Source organism: Haemaphysalis longicornis, unplaced genomic scaffold (assembly GCF_048455015.1).
Source record: "Haemaphysalis longicornis isolate Haplotype H1 unplaced genomic scaffold, Haemaphysalis longicornis Haplotype H1 scaffold_2, whole genome shotgun sequence".
Taxonomy (NCBI): domain Eukaryota; kingdom Metazoa; phylum Arthropoda; class Arachnida; order Ixodida; family Ixodidae; genus Haemaphysalis; species Haemaphysalis longicornis.
The window spans coordinates 262850404-262868951 of NW_027526295.1; the positions used below are offsets into that span (position 1 = coordinate 262850404).

The window sequence follows — 18548 nt, forward strand, 5'->3', positions numbered from 1 at the left end:
TCACATTTATTAGTAAAAATTATACATATATTTAAATTGTCTATACATATGCCAAAATAATGTAAAAATTGTTCCCATTACAGTCATTCCACTGTGCCTCTATTGCCTCTGTTTCGATTGCTAGGCAGTTTCTGAATCTAAAAGCACCCTATAGTGTATCGCATGTGCTTAGACAAACAATGTCTCCACTTTAATGTGTGCAGTGGGGCGTGAACAAACATTACGAAGGAGCGAAGGCGTAGGTGTCATGCTCTGATCTATGCAAGTTCTCTTTTTGTACAGCAACACCTCTTGGAGCGTCGTCAGGGAATCTTGTCGTGTCAACAGAAAGCTTGCACACGATCTGTGATGTAATCACAGCTTCTGAGGTTACCTACTGTTGCTGAGCTCATTTTGAATAGCTGCTGTTATCTCGTGCTCGCCATCAACTTTGTACCATGTGCGTCAGTCAATATGATGGCATGATGTGCAACAGATGGTGGTCGTGTTTTACTGCAGTGTGCAACTAGCAGTAAATAGTTTCACAAGTTGAATGTGAATTGTTTCCTAAACAATTCGTGATATACGTACCTTGATGAGCAGTTTATATTGGTCCGCCAGGCTAAACGAAAACGAGACGTCTGTACTTATTGATTGTTTCCGATCCATTCTTGTTTACTTGTTCTCAGGTTTTCCCCAACCGATCATGCATGGGCTGTGCTCCTTTGGCTACGCAACACGTCATGTTCTGAAGCAGTACGCCAACAATGATGTGAGGAGGTTCAAGTCCATCAAGGTAACTAAGCGGCATGTCTGGCACTTGCCTAGCCCCTGGAACACCTACATCGTGTTCTTAAAAATGCGCCCCTCTCGACAGGCAAGGTTCACAGGACCAGTTGTGCCTGGCCAGTCCATCCGAACCGAGATGTGGAAGGAGGGCAGCCGCATTGTTTTCCAGTGCTCTGTGAGTGTGTCTCTCTCTTTGTGTGTGGGTGAATGCAATGTCAAAAGAATTGGTTGCACTTCAAAGGTGTGCACATTTTATTGGCAGCAGTGGTATTTCTAAAGAATTCGTTCCCATGGCCTTGTGTCTCTCTGGCTTCCCATCCATAACCTGACACCATGTAGAGAAGAGAATTTAGGAGGCTGAGAATAGTCATTTTTCTTCGTTTTTGTCTCCCCTCATCCCTTTTCTAGGAGGCTGAGAATAGTCATTTTTCTTCTTTTTGTCTCCTCTCATCCCTTTTCTGCGTGTTTTGTATGTGCATGCATAGCCAAGTTTTGCAGAGGAGGCTGCGTATAGCTTTTGTGCTGCTTCTTCTCAGGTGCCCGAGTCCAACAAGCAGATCATCTCTGGGGGCTGTGTTGAGCTTCACGAGGCTGTGTCACCGCCAATAGTCAACACTCCTCAGCCACCCCTTAGCAGCTCACTTGAGGTAAGCCGCAAAGTGCGCCCTTTGATTCTGGGCCATTTTTTTTTCTTTGAGGCGCGAAACGCTTTTAGCAGTACCCAGTCTATCTCCCGATTGTCGCCCATGCATGCACAACCACCTTAACACCTTCCTGCTCATGCCTGTTCAAATCGATAGTGTACTATCGACGCTGTCAAGTTCAAATTTTGACGTTTTCTTGTCCAAGTTTGGCGCTTTCCGTGTGCGCTCTGAGAGCTGGCGCCATCTACTAAGTAGTAAAGACACTTATGTCCTCCTGTTTTTTTTTTTTTTTCCCAGCGCGTCGCAATTTCGTACAGCCCCGCTGGTGTGATGTGACAGGCACTTGGACGATATGGAGACAGTGTTGACATCGCGCGCTACAGTGCCGCGGAAATGTCGCATTTTTAGTGATTTGGATGATTCTGCACGACATTAGCAGCACTGACTCGGAGGACTTTTTCTTGTAGTCGATTTCAGCACTGGAAGCGGCAGTGTGCCAAACCAGCCCAGAACCTGATACCCCTGTTCAATGCAAGCCCCAGAAAATGCAAAAGTATCGAAACTATGAATTGTGCTATGAACAAAAAGAGTGGAGCAGAAAACCAATGTTTTCTGCGATGCATGTGTGGCCAACTGATGTTTGAAGGAACTGCTTTGCACAGTGGCATGAAACCCACTAGTGCTAACATTTTTCTTTTAAGTCAAGAAATTTTACAGTTAGGTGTTCGATATGTCCAGGAGTTTTGCGCAGGTTGTATATGTATGAAATGTATATCTTATATTTTTTGTCTGTGGAGCAGCACCGACGTTTTTGCTTATTTTGTTCTGTTTGTCCCCCAAATTATCTGAACAGCTATTTTTCTTTTTTTTTTTCCAATGAAAATTGAAAATTTTTGTTTGAATCAGTCACCACTGCAAACGAAATTTACTCTTCTACAACTCAATACCATACACTTATATGTTGCGTATTTCTTGCGACTGGGAAAAATTGTTTGCTAGACTGCCCAAAATCACTGCTTTTCCTGTGGGCAGGAAAGTGTTGAGCACTGAGGCCCAATAGATCTCGCAGCTCGGCCACACAGCTGCCATTATAGGAATGCACCTGTTGCATGCAGGAACCTCGCTTCTGACAATGTTATTTGTTTTCAGTCATCGTTACATGAACAGTACTTTAAGCATCTGCTTCTAGTTTTAATTTGTAGTTTGTGCCGCTTTTGTTAGTGCATCGTGTTGCAGACCTATTTTGTCCCTTCAGTCATAAGCCATAATTCTTTAAACTGCCATACTATTTTTACGAAACATTTTACAAGGGATTTACTAACAACAGGTCAACACTTCAGGCAAACTTGAATTTCTTACATTTATGGGTGCTTTTATACAATCTGGCATTCCTTTCGTCTGGACTGTGCGGTGCTTCAGCCTTACCGTGACATTTCTCGCTTCTTGTTGCAGCTCGATGCAGAGCTCAAGACAGACCTCGTGTTTGCCGGAATGCAGTCCCGCGTGGAGGACATGCCTGAGCTGGCCTCGAAGGTCAAGGCCATCTACGAGTACAACATTCTCCTCAAGGGCAAGCCGGCAGCTGTCTGGAGTACGTGGATGTCCTCTGTCCTTCATTCAATGTGGAGCGTGCACTGTCAAATGCGGACAGCCTCTTTACTAGAGCAGACTGAGTGGAGTGATGTTTTTCTGCCAACTAACTATAGTTCCGAGTTTGGGCATTCTGATTCTCATAACTCGTTTGGCTGACCTGAGCTTTCTTTCAAGGTGCCCAATCCCAATCCTATGCTATTCTGTTCAATGCTTGTGAGTTCCACCAGTAGCACAGTGAAGCTACCTTTGCTCGGCAGGCTGATAGTGTTAAGGTGCTTCTGCATTCAAGTTCCAGAACCGCGGAGCAAACTCTGGAGGACACCTTAGTCAAAATAATAAGAAAGAAGGGGAGGTAACATGGAGAACTAGCAATTCGGGAACAGCCAAATTAATGGAGTGGCCATTGAGCGATGGCTTGAGAACTAGGAGAGAACTGCAGACTTCATAGGGTGATGAGATAGGGAAGTCTGGCGACAAAAAATTGATTTGGACAACGCAGGATAAAGACAGTGTGGAGTCATTGCGAGAGGTTATCATCCTGCAGTAAGCATAAATAGGCTGGTGTTGAACTGGGGGAATTTGTTTGGAATCATCAGAAGGCCAGCCATACTGACCCACAAGGCTGTGGCATAGTAATTTCAGAAAGCAGAGCTTCAGTTGAGAAAACAGTCTCTTAGCGGTGTTTCATGAGCATTTGTTGTTTGTGTACGCTTAGCTGCTAATGATCTTTCATCCTCCAGCCCTGTTCAAGGAGAAAGCTTATCATGCCAATCCAGGATAGATGGAATTAGCTAAGATTTCTGGCAGCATAACTGCGTTTCAGATGTCGTATGTTGATGCTAAACATAAGCATGCTTATTGGGCGTAGAACTTTCGTAGAAGCAGGGTGCTTTACCTAACCGGTCTCTTGGATGTGGTACTCATATTCATGAAGTAATAAAGGTGTGATAGGCTTGTAATTCATAGTTCTATTAAAAACTGATATAATTTGGGCTTTTGTTGCTTCACTGCTATCGTATATTTCTTGCTGCATGAATTCTTTGCCTTGGCTCCTGGCTAGTCTTCTCATCTAACAGTGGATTGAGCTTTAAGTGTCATATGATCACGAGGTGCTCATGCTCCTGCATCTGATTCTTTGGTTTTCTTTTTACAGCATTGGATCTGAAGAACGGGAAAGGCGCAGTGTACAAGGGCCAACCAAAGGAGGGCAAAGCAAACTGTGTCATCACAATAGAAGATGACGACATGTTCAACATGGCTGTAGGGCAGCTGGACCCCCAGAGGGTGTGTTCTACTTATCACTACAAAAAAGAAAAAAAAAATCTCGGTCATAGGAATTACAAATATCATCGAGAAGCAGAAGAAATGCACATAGGCGCAGCTTACTTGCACGTCTTCTTTCCATCTATAAACACTGCTGCACCACTTTTTCCCCCAGCTGCAAGCTTACGGCTATGTATACAGAATGAACTAATGGCCAAGCAAGGTTCCATTGCCCCATGACTAGTCTCTCTGGTGTGTTTTTAGAAAGGCAGAACGCAAGCAAAGCTGTAGCTGGGAGTGTGAAAACTCTGAGGCACTCCAGCTACTGGTACTTGGGCTTGGAATGGGGTAGTAGTGCGCACTGGTCACTGTTGAAAAAACTAAATGGCAGTCGGGTTCCTTTTGTATGGTGTAGTTAACTTCACTTAGTGCTCCTTAGGGTTTCACAACCACTCTCTGATAATGCTGATTAGAGTGAGAGAGAACCTTTAATGAGAGTTGAAACAAGCATATTCATGCTTTGGGTCTTAGTCCTACGGGCCGGCTAGCCTAGTCCACAGTACACGAGTGTTGCAGCGCTGTCACTATCATTGCAATGTGCAGTGCTTGCCATCGTCATGGAGCCTTAATGTGCTGCACCTAGCAATCATAAATTTTGCGCGACCAGAGCACACCAGTTTGAGGCACATGCACCGATAAATCTCGTGCCCACTACAAGCCAATGTGTGGTAGTATCATCTCACAGCTATCTATAAAAAAAATAATGTTTAACCTCGCAATATTTTCAAAGGCACACACCATAGTGGCATAATTACCTGACGTTTAAGCATGATGCTCCTTTCGTGTGGTTTTTATATTTGTGTGTGCAATTCTTTTGTCTCCCCCTGCCTGGAATGTGCAGGCCTTCATGACTGGCAAGCTGAAGGTGAAGGGCAACCTGCTGCTGATGCAGAGGCTGAGGGAGCTGCTCAAGCCCCCCAAGGAGTCTGCGCCCGCAAAGCCTGCTGCGCCGCCTGCGGTAAGAGGGCGCTCTTGGCCACCTTGGTGTTGTCTTGATCCATGCCGGCTGCTAATCCAGGGCACTTCTCTGCTCGGGTATGGATTCGGCAAAAGAAGCCGTGCTCACTGAAGCTCAACCTTGTACTGAGGCTGAATTTAAAGGGACCCTGCAACACTTGCCATCGACTATTTTGGGATAAAGTCTATTGTCCCAGAAATCTCCTCCCGCAAGAATTATGAAAATCCGTTCACAATTAACGAAACTACGCGCGATGAGCCGCCCTCCTCTCCCGGAGAGGAGGGCGGCTCGCGGCGTTCTTTTCGGCGGCCTTCGATATATCACATGCCGGGTAGTTTTCTCCTTTTCTCCGCAACGCGGAGGGGCCTGTTTCCGGTCTGGTGCCACAAAAAAGCAGGCATGAGTGCCTGCTCGCAAGTGCGCGCTCGGGCTGGTAGGGTGTTTTTGAAGCAATAAACGTTTGTAGTCGAGTGGTCCCGTTGAAAGGGAAGTATTGAGCTCATCAAACAAACTCCACGCGCACTCAAAACACAAAAGAAACCGCAAAACTGTGCCTACAGGTTCAGGCATAGAAGAGGTTCGTACACAGCGATGACGACGACGGAAATGCGAGAATCTAGCCGCGAAGTTGACCAGTGACAGCCTATCGGGTAGCCATGGCCTATGTGACGTCCCTTAGGCCATGCCAGGGGTTGCATAATGAGGACAACTGAAGAGAGAGCGGTTGATTTTTCCGCGTCTTTCAAATCGATTTGCGCGCTCCCCGCTTCATGTGCACGTGTAATATTTGGCTCAGGTATTCCTGGCAGTGTAATCTAAACGTCGCGCAGGTTTACTTGCACTGCTCAAAGAGTGTTGCAGGGTCCCTTTAAGTGTCGGTCTTGAATGGTCGCATTGCTGGCAACAACACTGCTCTCATGGCCCATTTTGTCCTGTTTGGCCATGTGTCAGCATTTGGCACCCCCTGGTATTGAGTATCCGAATTCCGCTCTTCCCATTGTACTTAGGCAACTATTAGTATTTTAATTCAATTGTGGTATATGCCATCCTTTGCCTAAAGTCCAAGGGAATATTATTTCCCAACTCTTGTAATGTTGTGGGTAAGAGTGTGAAAGGTGTAGTTGATGCTGTTGTTTTAGTAATGTGCAATTGTTGTTGCATTAAGCACAGGTATACCAGTTTTCAATATTCAAACATGAATACCCTCTGCTTTCAGAATCTGTCGTCGGTTGTCCTCAAGAGTGATGCCATTTTCGAGTCACTAGAGAAGAAAATTGCGAACAACCCTGACCTGCCAGAAACAGTGAAGACTGTGTTCCAGTGGGACATCAAGTTAGATGGGCAACTGGTCAGGCAGTTCAGTGAGTTGAAATGCTGATCTCATTTTGGTCTTGCTCTGAGAAAAAGAGCCATCTAATGATGAGGAGAAGCACGTGGAAATTTTCTGTGTGCTAAAGCAAAGTCATAAAATGGTAGAGTTTAGCTACATTGGGGGGGTTATTTTGGAAAGAAGGGTTTTTTTAACAGCGGGCTGTTTGAGCTTGAGCTTAAACAGTGGCATTAGCAAAAAAATACCAAGGGAAAAAAAAAAAACCCTCCAACCTTAGCAGACCTATGTAAGTGGAGCCAAGCCTGGCCTAGCTGCGACGTCTGTGCGCTGTGTTGGTGACACACAGCACTTCGCAACTCTGGGCTGAGCACACCTGTTACACTCCTGCAAAACGTGGGTAGGCCAAAGAAGTATTGAACTCTTGAGGAAGAAGCAGCGCAGTTTGAAAGCCGTCTTGTCACTACTCAAGAACATATGAGATGGCTACGATCCAACCTCGAGTATCGTGCCAGAGCCACCGTGGCAGCGAAAAGCGGAAGTTCCCGAGTACTGCGCTCGTGATGTGGAGTACAAGCAGAATCGCTGGCAAAAGGCCCCAAACTTTGAGTATTGCGCCTCAAAACGGAAGAAGCTAGGCTAGGTCGACCCGCGGCTCCGCTGTTTCTCCAGCCTTGCACCACTAGTGCGAGCTGCACCTTTTTTTTGTCAGCGTGTGATTTGGTAGACATTGGAACCAAATTCAAAATGGGTCGGGGGGACCGTGATTGTAAAGTTTGTCTTTTGAAAATTGCAACGTTAAAGATGTTTCCTCCTCCTCGCCTCCTTGTTTGCAGCTCTGGACTTGAAGAATGGAAAGGGGGCCGTGTACCAGGGAACCCCGAAAATAGGCAGACCCGACTGCACATTTATCATGGAGGACGATGTTCTGCACTCCATCTTCACTGGAAAACTGGATGCTCAGAGGGTGAGACTGAATGGCTCTGCAGGTTTAACTGTGTCGTTTTTTCTACCCAGTGGTAACACAGTGCTGAATATTTATTGGTAGCATTTGAAAAATGTTCATTACTTGCCCAATTCACTCAGAGGTGGTGAATTTCAGTGTTTTCTGCCCACTGCGTGCAAACAGTAAATCTCCGAAGCAGGGTTCAATGATACCTCTGTGATCTCACTATTGCAGCAACACTTTAAACTTGTGTAATATTTGATGCTTGAAGCATGGTGCACGTGATCATGTGTCGATACGGCAGCCTTTCTCTATGGCGTGCCTTGAAGTTTACGTTTTTCAAAGCATGGGAGCAGACAGTGCATCAACAACTGTACGTATATGAACTCTTGTCACAGTCATTGCTGTGGTACAAGCTGTAGAAACTCGATTCTCGAATTGAAACTTTTAAACCAATGTAGACCCAATTTAATTGCGAGTTTTTAAAAAACAAGCATGATGCCATAGCCAGCAAGAGCGACAATAGGACGGCCACTCGGGTGCATGCGAAGAAGCTTCCTGCATCGTGGAGAATCAGCAACGGGCCCCGGCCACTCGGGTGCGTGCAGGCGTTCATGACGGGCAAGATGAAAATAACGGGGAACGTGCTGGCGAGCCAGAAGCTGCAGGACCTCTGGGAGCAGGACAAGGAGGAGAGCCCGGAGGACGAGCTGGCCGCCATCGTCCAGTCGGCCAAGGAGAGCGAGGCAGCCGCCGACCGCCCACCGCTCCCCTCCGAGGTCAGCCTTCTTTCTTCCCCGCTTTGTTCGCGGCCAACCAAATCAGAGGAGGGAGAGGGAAGATTTGATTGATTGTAGGGTTTAACGCGCCGACTCAACGCAGGCGATGAGGCGCGCCGTAGTGGAGGGCTCCGGATTAATTTTGACCACCTGGGGATCTTTAACGTGCGCCGAAATCTCGTATACACGGGCGTTTTTGCTTTTCGCCTCCATCAGAAAAGCGGCTGCCGCGGCCGGGAATCGAACCCGCGACCTCGTGCTCAGCAGCGCAACGCCTTAGCCACTGAGCCACCGCGGCGGGTGGGAGAGGGAAGCCTCTCTGTGTTCGGGTACGTCGGGTTCCTCGTTAACCTGGCCATCCGAGGCAACTTTTCTTTTTCTTTCCCTTCTCGCTGGAGTTTTGTAGTTGACATGTCTTCCGACAAGATAATTCTCTGTAGAACTATTTACTATGCAAATTCAAGCTCAACTTCTGTCCTGTTGTTAAGCAGTCTCGTTCCTGGCATCAAAATTTGGTCCACGGCTTACATTTTAGGGCATTGCATCTATATATCTAACATATATGGGAAAATTGGTAGTTTGAGGAATTTGACCTCTAAGGGATATATTGTTCTATATGTGATCATTAATTATATTGCATTGTGTAACTATGATACTGTAAAGGGAGAAATGTGAATTGAGCTTCACTCTCCCTACACTGCTCTGCCATGAATGTCTGAGTCTAATATTGCCCACCTGTGCAGTACAACATAAACTTGAAAATTCACATGGAAGAGCACTGGCCACTTATTTGAAACCATTTCACCATATGATGTTTGTATACACTGGTCTAACTAGGGCCAGTGCTTTTATTTATGCTTCATAAATGCCATTTTGATCATTTTATTTTTGTTGTCGTTCTATATGGGTGAACAGATTGCGTCTGGGCATATTATTCCTAATATGGAAGATTTTGTGCCCTGCCAACAGGCAGCTATTGGGAGTGGTTCATTTAATTAACAAGTTCCCGCTTCTTTTTGCACCCCCCACCCCCCGCCGCTTAACCCAGCCACCGAACACGATCAAGTCAGACTTCATCTTTGGCATCTTCATTGAGTACCAGAAGCAGGAGCCCCAGATTGCGAGCCTTGTGAAGACCATCTTCCACTGGATCATCCTCAAGGACGGCAAGAAGGCCACCGAGTGGAGTGAGTGCACCGGGCATCATGGCAGGCCCCCATGGTGGGCGACACCCTGTCTGCGCTCGTGCCAAGCTGTGGCTGAGCCGTAGAGCCTTTCAGATAAGCATACTGTTCTCTGCTGCTCATAAAAAGAGGAAAAGGCAGGTTATTCCTGAGTAGTGTTGCGGGAAGCACACTCAGCCTTGTTTTCTCGGCACACCCTACCCTGTCTGTGGCTCTTCGGATTCTCTATTTGAACTGCATGGCACTGTAAGCTTGAGAGCGGAGAAAAATGTGTGAAAGCTACGAAACACTCTGAACAAATCAACAAGGGCACACAGCTGCTTAAAGTTATTATGGCATGTGGGATTTGTTGAACCCTGTGTTCTTTGAAAATGGCAAAGAGGGAGACAAATGAAGTTGTTGTGGAGTCCTTTTGCCCCCAATTTTCAAATATGCATCGAAGGATGCGTTGTGATGCTTCCTAATGCCCCCTTGTGGCACCTGTGCTTGCAGCTGTTGACCTGAAAAATGGCAACGGAGACCTGTACAAGGGCCCACCCAAAGGCATCAAAGCTGACGTCACCATCACCATAGATGACGAGGACGTCATACAGCTGATGCTCGGCAAGCTGAACCCGCAGAAGGTGAGGGCAACCCCAGAGCTGTCTTCTGGAATGGGGCACCCAAAGACCAAACAAGCAGTTTTAAAGTGCTACCGTACTTACCCGATTCTAACGCGCACCTTTTTCCCGCAAAAATAGGCCGAAAAATCGCATGCGCGTTAGAATCGGATACGAAACCGAAACTGCCGAAACAGCTGAAATTTCGTTCCACCCATCGCCATCGCCATCTCAAAATGGCGCCAAAGCTTTTAGCAACAATTTTTTCGGGTCTAGGCGCCTAGGCTTTTCTTTCGGGGTTCACACAAATCGTCAAATTATTCCACTTGCGTGCTTGATAACAGCAATGGCAGCAGCGGCAACGAAGGTGCGCCGCTTCCGCGGCTTACGAGCGGCTCCCACGCGTTCACAACGAGCGGTTGGCTGAAGCGTACGCCTCTGGAGAAGCTCGCGGGATGGACATGCGAGGCGTGGGCCACGATCCCATCGAACATGGTTGAACGTTCGTTCGGAAGTGTGGCATTGCGAACGCGCTTGACGGCACCAATGACGAGATGTTGCGGTCAGCGGAAGGCGACAAGGAGCTCTCGGAGAGCGACGAGGAGTGAGATGAGTGAGATTACTTCGGGGAATAAATCACCCGTTTCTGTCGCATTCGTTTTTCTTGCTCAAAAGTTCCTTGCGCGTTACAAACGGAGGTGCATGTTTTTTCGGTTTTTTGTCTGGAAAATCGGGTTGGCGTTAGAATCGGGGGCGCGTTAGAATCGGGTAATTACGGTAGTTGGAATTACTGCTGGCAGTGTGACCCTGTTTCTTGCTTTGTTGTACAAGTGGTTGCAGTGCTATGGGAGCAGATGTTCCTGGAGCGGGGCTCACTGCGGAATGCCTAAGTTTTGCTAGTGTTGCAATGCGTTGCTTTCTGCATTGAACTGGTGCTAGAAAAATCGGGATTATTGCTGCTAAGGAGATGTAAGGGGGGACTTAAAAATGACGGGATGTCATTCACACCATTGGGTTAGGTAGACAGTGTCAGCTGCTGCTTGTAAAATGATCACTTACCAACTTTTTGCTTTAATGTAATGAAAAGCCATTGTCTACCACATGTGGAAATTTGGGCTCAAACCATGCGGCACCTCAAGATGCAGTTTTGGCATTGTTGTCAGACTTTATTGCCCTCATTGGTTCTTATGTACAACAATTGTTCCGCAATGTGGTCTAGATTTTGGCATTGCAGGTGATCGGCATCACAAATGAGCTGTTTCTGCTGTGCTCGCCACTGATCATATTCGTGCTGATCAGGTGCTCATCGAGAAAGAGTTGGCAAGTCTGCGGACATGCGTCCCTCTTGGGACTGCAGCACCACACACTCGTCACGGGACCCATCTGCATGTGCTCTCATGTTGCTGCCACCTGGCATGTTTGTTCGTATGTGAGAGACAAGTGGTCATAGAGGATGTGGTGGCCAATTTCTGGGAAAGGGAAACACCTAGCAGCTCGAGCATTAGGCTTTATGACCAGGGCCTTCAAAGCTGCCAGGGCTGCCCCTTTCACATCGCAGGATGGCATTGACGTTGCTTCTCTGGTGCAGGCATTCATGACTGGCCGCCTTAAGATCCGCGGCAACATCATGCTGACTCAGCGCTTCAACCAACTGTGGCAAGAGATCCTCAAGAGCGGACGAGTCCTGGAGCTGAAGCTGATGAGCCCCTTGCTGTCTGATGGGAAGGTGGGCAACCCTGCTGTTTGGGGCACCTGTGCAGTGAATAGTGTGCACCTAACTCAGTTGCTGTCATCCTAGGTATTACACAGTCCTATTTTGTTTAATTGCCATATGGCATACAGTCATCTTAATAAGAACAGAAAGTGGACTTGTTAGCCCCTCGGCGTGTTGGGCAGCATTTCGGAAATTGAAAATTGAAGCAACACAATTTTTGGCGTGACTGTCATCATTATGACTGTTTGACTGTTTGCGCATAATTTTTTTTGCACAAGTCGGGTCTTGGTCTTCAAAACAGAACATCTGATGTAGGCGAAAAGCGAAAACACCCATGTGTTTGAGATTTCAGTGCACGTTGCAGTTAACCAGGTGGTCAAAATTATTCCGGAGCCCTCCACTACAGCGCATCTCATTGCCTGTGTAGAGCCATCGCGTTGAACCCCATAATCAATCAGTTAAAACAGAACTTCCCCGTAAGGCTTAATGTGAATACTGTTGAGGGCACTTATAATCATACCGTGTGTAACAATATATCGGATATAACGATGAACAAGTATTGCACCGTCCACTTTCGCATGCGTTGTATGGTAAAATAAACCGCTTATTACAGTGCCCCACTGCCGCGATATCGGATATAATTTAATCCGGTTACAGCGCGCACTGAAAATTTGAGCTGACGCTGGCTCTCCACGCAGATGGCATGCGCCACGAGTCGTGATGCGCCTCGCATCCCTTCCCCCCCCCCAGAAAACGAGTCAACTGTGCCGCTTATGAGGAAGCGAGGCGAGGGGGAGTGCAGTTTTCCTTTCGAACCCCCCTCTTGGCACCGCCGCTTTGGCATTATCCCCGCACCCACTCGTGAACTCGTGCGCGCCATAGAGCTTCATACAATAATAACTAGAGGAGAAACTGGCGCTAGTGTCAACGCGAACATGGCAGCGGCGCTTACGCTTCAATGGTAATGATGGGTAGTTCTGGAACCGGATTGCGTAGGATCGAAATGGGCCTATGGCTGCAAGAATTGTGTTTTTTGACAAAAAAACTTTTATTGCCCGGTTCTCCGTTTACAAATTACATGGCCAACAAAAAAGTTAGTGGCCAAAAGCTGGTTTTGTACGAAATAAAAATGGCGCGTTTAAATAAAAAGCACACGCAGAGTCGAGGAGGTTTATGGAGCAGGTTTGCCATTTGCCTCCAACTACAGCAGGGCGCAGACTTCTTTAAACTATTTGTAAGTTTCGGCGCTTGTAATTTGTAATACAGTCGAATCCCGCTACAACGAAATTGACGGGACGTGCGAAAAATTTCGTTGAAGCGAAAATTCGTTGAGGCGAAATCTGCCGCAACACACCACGGAAAGGCCAGAAAAATAGCCCCGTATGCTTCCGCATCATTGGCAGCATAATACAATGTTTAGAAAAAGGAGTGACGCGCAATAACGTCATGTTTATTCGGATAACAAAGATACCAATGGTTATCTGTTCTTTCACTGCACGCGAAGAACGCGTTGCGGAGTGGGGTGAAGAAATGCAGGCGCAAAACGTATTGCTGTACAACAAGGCGTGTCCACCGAGCTGATTACTTGTAGATAGCTGCTAGGCCGTTGGAAGCCCCCCTCTCACTTGTAGCAGGAGCAGTGCCGTTATCTTATCATCTGACACGGTGCGGCAGCTACTGACCTTGGCAGGTTTGACGCGCGCGCTTGCATTTAACACAACTGCGCGCTCATGACTAAGATAGGATGACTTGGCTTCAAGACCAAACACGCAAACATGATTTTTGCTCTTGGCTATGAAGAATGGTAGACGGAAAACGGCAAGGACAGCTGCTCACAACGCATACATGACGGCGCCGCGCCAGCAGCGGAGCACATTTGTGCGATTTCAACTGGATACGGATTGGCTGTAGCTCCGGCTTGGTGAACCGGGCCTGCGCCTCATGTAAAGACGGCCAGCCACATCGTTATCACCATCAAACAATGGCGTCCGCCTATGAGTTTTTTTTTTTTTTTTTTGTGGCGGTGTGGCCGCACCGCGCATGTGTTCGGTGAAACTAAGCGTCCTGAATGTATAAAAAGTTACATAAAGCTGGCGCTATGCTTATTTTATTGTAAAATAATTGTTCAAACCCAACCCAAATCATTGAAAATTTCGTTGAAGCGAAAGCAAGCCTGACAAATGGTTCGTTGTGGCGAGGACTGTGTTGCATGGACTTCTATGGCTGGTTGACGGGGAATTGGAAATATTTCGTTGAAGCGGAAATTTCGTTGAAGCGGCGTTCGTTGTAGCGGGGTTCGACTGTAGTAAGAAAAGTATTGTGCTCAAAAAAAAAAAAAAAAAAAAGATTACCTTTGGAGAAGTTATTCTTGCCCGAATTAGTGACATTCATCAAGCTGCTTCCCTATCAGCCGCCGGTACTGCTGGTCTACGCTGTAGAAGCCGGCGTTCGCACGAAAGGTGCGGCTGTTCCAAGCGATTCGCAACCTTCGTCAGCCTAGACAATACATTGCTCTACCGAATGAGCAGCGCCGCAACTCCTAATTCGCAGACAACTTCGCCACATAGAGCACCGTCATTTGTGTTTTCGTGCTCGCCGTGCGGCAATGAATTGATAACCCATCCGATTCGCAACTCTGGGTTATAAAACATTTCTACTCAGGGCGGCGTCAGTTCGCGTGAGGCATTCAGTCCAAGGAGAAACGTATTTTCGAACCCTTCTTTCAACACAGTGTGTAGGCAAATGCGTTCATAAAAGTCAAAAACGAAAACGAAACTGTCTGCACAATTAAATCCATAGTAACTTCCGCAAGCCATCGAGCGCCATTCCGAATCCAGAACTACCAATCGCGCCCATCGCGGCGGACAATTGCAGCGCCAGATTCCTCTCTAGTTATTATTGTATGACACTCTATAGCGGCCACCACTGGTGCCAGCGCCGCTCACTGTTGCGTTCGTCTACATTCGCCTGTTGTGTCACGTGCGCACAACTTTGAATTTGACTGGGTGCCTCTTAAACTGCCTAAATTTTTCCGCGGGAGGAATGTGAGGGCTGATGCTTTGGAAACGTCCGAGTGCCTCACTGAAGAGGCGATCGATGCCGGATATGTTCTGCAGACAGCGCTGACAGTGTTACTCGGACAACGTTTTGCGGAGCTACTCAGGTAGGGTCTTTGCAGGAGGCCAAATGTGTGATACAGCCCCTCAAGGGCTTCGCCAAGGACCTTTCACTCAGCTAGGTGAAGCACCTATCGATGCTTTTGAAAAAGATGTGCTCCAGTGCCGCGTGAAGCAAACAAAGCCCATGGACTATGGTATCCTTTCTGCAAATAAGTAGTAGTACGACCTTGCTTGCATGCGAATAAAGTGTTTTGATCTCTGTTTTGTCTTTTGATTTGTGCGACCCGCTTATAACAATTATCGGTTGCAATGATGGGTTTTCCTTGCCACTTGGATATGTTTTTGTTATACTGCATAGACAATTTTTGAGCACAGTTTTATACATATTTCATTGAAGTGCATGGTTTCACAACCTGGTGATACAACTCTGAAGTGTCTGTCGGTCTGTTGTGTTGCAGCTGCATTATGCAGTTCTTTTCACAGATCTATTTCTTTCCTCGTGCAATCAAGCACTACACCCAGACACCTTGTAATCAATTTTCAATGCTGTAATCCGCATCTGGAGCAGAGCCTTGAAAGCTTTTTGTGGGTGTTGTGAAAAGGGAAGTCCGTTTGATTTGCTCAAGCCTCGTCACGCACTGGGAAGGGGCCCCTGATGCGAGGCACGTGCTGGGGGAGAGGCTGACTGTGTCCCCTGCCCCCCTCTCCTCCTGGACAGCCCCTGAGCCCGGAGCTGTGGAGCGACTGTGCCTTCTTTGTGCTCACCAAGAAGCTGGCCCACCAGCCAGACCTGGCCCCCAAGGTGCAGGCCGTGTACGAGTGGCGCATCCGCAAGGACGGCAAGGAGGCCAGCAAGTGGAGTGAGTGCTGCGGGGACGGCCCTTCAGTGGTGCACAGCTCCCCCTAGTGTCGTCACAGGGTTTTTTTTTTAATGCTGCATCATTACTGTGATGCACTTGTCAAACAATAATGCTAGCTTGTGCGCGATGTCTCATACCCCTCCTAGCTGGAGGAGACTCCACTGCATTGGACCAGACGCAAACTCGCAATCCCGTCACTCATCCTCGCATTTGTGAAAAGATGGAAGATAGTCTTTCTGACACCAGCAAAATATTTTTACATTCCCTAAATGTTTTCCTTCACCAAGTTGACTTCCACAGTTGCAAAACTTTCTCCACGAAGCATTTTTCTTGGGAAATTTTCTTGTTGCAGGTTTCAGTTTTATGCAGTGTAGATTCTCCGTGATTTTATTAAAGTAGCCCATGCTAGCATACATCGGCCAGACTGGTGCCTCAATGAACCGCTCCTGGAACAGAAGTACGCATGCTCATTGATAAGTGCGTCGAGCAACTTGGCACAGCATTGTGCAAGGTCTGAATGCACGCCGGAGTACCATAAAACGTCAGCGCTCCTGAGGTCAAGGATCAAGATGCAGCACAAGATATGGGAAACCTACTGCATGATGTCTGGAAAAGGAGAATACGTCAGCGCACCATCTATCACCTTATCGAAAAGGAAAATAGACTTCTTGTCGCGCTAAGAACTGAGCATGCACTCCATGTAACACCATGTGCAGTTGTAATCACATACGTTCAGACTTTTTTGTACCTTTTTTTATACAAGCACGTGTATATATATGTTCAATCTACGTTAATCAATCAGTTGTTAGTTGCGCTTCGTCCTGTTTTGTAGTCTTTCTCGTCCTTGTTTACTAGTCAAAGTTTAAGCACTCTCCACTCAAGGCTAGCAAAGAAGGCTGAGCAGGCGAGCACATACCTACCATACAATATTTTATGGTCAATTGCATTTATAAACTGGGCAGGAAATGCATCTGCTGAACCAGAATTTAAAAGCATTGTTGCTTTGGGAAGGGCAGCAGCTCATCACTCATCAATATTCTTGTGTGACCTATTAACACTGGATGGGTCATTGCATGAGCTAATTTCAGTATTGCATGCAGCATCCACTGCATTTACGGTACTTCACCTGTATAAGCATAACAGAACCTGCGTACCTAATTTGAAACCAAACATTCACTCTTGCCACGTGTTTTCACCCCTTGCACCCTGCTTCAGCCCTGGATTTGAAGAACGGCGTTGGTGCCGTGTACCGAGGCAGCCCCAAGGAGCCAGCCAGCTGTGTTGTCATCATGGATGATGACATTTTTGCCCACCTTGTGGCAGGAAGGGTCACCCCTGAGGTGGTGAGTGCACAACCCCCCTCCCTCTTGACGGGCACTGCTCTTACTCCTGGCGGGGCAATCCCTGCTTCGGAATTTAACTCGTACATTAAGTTCCCCTGGTGCTCCCAGCTATCAGATGCTGTGCCCAGGATTTGTGTCTGTGTCTGTTGAGTTGCAACATTCCCCTCCTTCTAGCCGCTTCTTGTTGGCACTACCCTGGCAAGGTCATAGCCCACAGTGGCAATGGGTGTTTCTCCGTGCCTGTAGTTGTAGACTCAGGGTTACCTTGTTTGCCTTGCAACTGACATAAATGGACACCACTTTTCTTGCTGCTGCAACCTTTGGGAGCAGTATGCGACAATGCATGACCAAACAGTCAGTCCATTTCTCTCGACTCTCGTCAGTCCATTTCTCTCGAGCATAAACCTGCCTTTCCTGGCATGATGCATCTATTACGGGGCCAAGCAGTCCGATTTTAAAATGCGCCTGTAAGACGAAATCGATGTGTACAAGGAACTTTTGTGTGGGTGCAAGGTGGCTATATATATATATATATATATATATATAATATATGTTTACTATTTTTTTTAATTATAAATGGTCATTGTTGTTCCCTTATTCTTTTCAGGCATTTTCAAAGTTTGTGACAGTGGAAGGAAAGAAGGACCTTGCCAATGCACTCTACCCTCTTTTCCGGCCTGCATCGAAACTCTGAAGAAACTCCATTAATTACATTACCTGAATTACCAGTCTTTCCTATGGGCTCAAGGGCTTTATGCAATGGTAGGGCACCAGTATTGTTATTTTATTAACACTTCTATGAAGACGAATATGGTGTCTGGCTCAGCAGTGTCGCTGCTATGACACAGTCCTGCACATGTATGAATAAAGGCATGTTTCCTAATAAATCAAATTGCATCTTTTTTTACACGTAAAGCTGTACATGGGAAGCTGTCTGTTGCACATGGGGCAATGGAAGCTTTTGGGGTCGACGTGCTTGGTGTACACTGGATTTGTATTGTGGCAAAGCCAATTTTACAGCAAAAGTTAACTCTAAAGCAAAGCTAGGCATGTCTGCTGGTGCAAATGATGGGGCAACCTACATGTTTGTATTCGCGCACTTGTAACCGCCATGAACCTGGCAGTTGCATGACCCTATTGCACAGAGCAAGAATATATACAGGAGGGGAAATGGCCCATTGCGGCAAGCGCGGGCGAGCGGCGAAATAATGTCGCATTGAAAAACAATGCAGACTACAAAGCTTCATAACTGTGGCAGTGAAGGAGAGGATAGCGGCACCTGGTGGATGAAATGATGGTGACCCCAATTTGTTCTGGGGCTGCGCAGGGAAATGCCAGGCGTGGAGGCCGTGCAGTTTCCTCTCTTGCGACAGGGGCCGCTAGCTTAACCT

At 47.1% G+C, this 18548-nt stretch overlaps 1 protein-coding gene across 1 annotated transcript in view; it reads left to right on the forward strand.

Moving 5' to 3' along the window:
• Positions 1 to 18038, forward strand: part of Mfe2 (peroxisomal Multifunctional enzyme type 2) — a 41143-nt gene extending 23105 nt beyond the window's left edge. The window contains exons 16-30 of the mRNA XM_077700446.1: positions 669 to 775; positions 857 to 943; positions 1305 to 1415; positions 2865 to 3003; positions 4159 to 4289; positions 5170 to 5286; positions 6503 to 6647; positions 7450 to 7580; positions 8168 to 8338; positions 9387 to 9525; positions 10015 to 10145; positions 11710 to 11847; positions 15673 to 15814; positions 17030 to 17157; positions 17765 to 18038. Of these exons, the coding sequence (XP_077556572.1) occupies positions 669 to 775; positions 857 to 943; positions 1305 to 1415; positions 2865 to 3003; positions 4159 to 4289; positions 5170 to 5286; positions 6503 to 6647; positions 7450 to 7580; positions 8168 to 8338; positions 9387 to 9525; positions 10015 to 10145; positions 11710 to 11847; positions 15673 to 15814; positions 17030 to 17157; positions 17765 to 17851 (1904 nt within the window). The 3' untranslated portion in view covers positions 17852 to 18038. The remainder of the gene's footprint in view (positions 1 to 668; positions 776 to 856; positions 944 to 1304; positions 1416 to 2864; positions 3004 to 4158; positions 4290 to 5169; positions 5287 to 6502; positions 6648 to 7449; positions 7581 to 8167; positions 8339 to 9386; positions 9526 to 10014; positions 10146 to 11709; positions 11848 to 15672; positions 15815 to 17029; positions 17158 to 17764) is intronic.
• Positions 18039 to 18548: the final 510 nt, after the last annotated feature.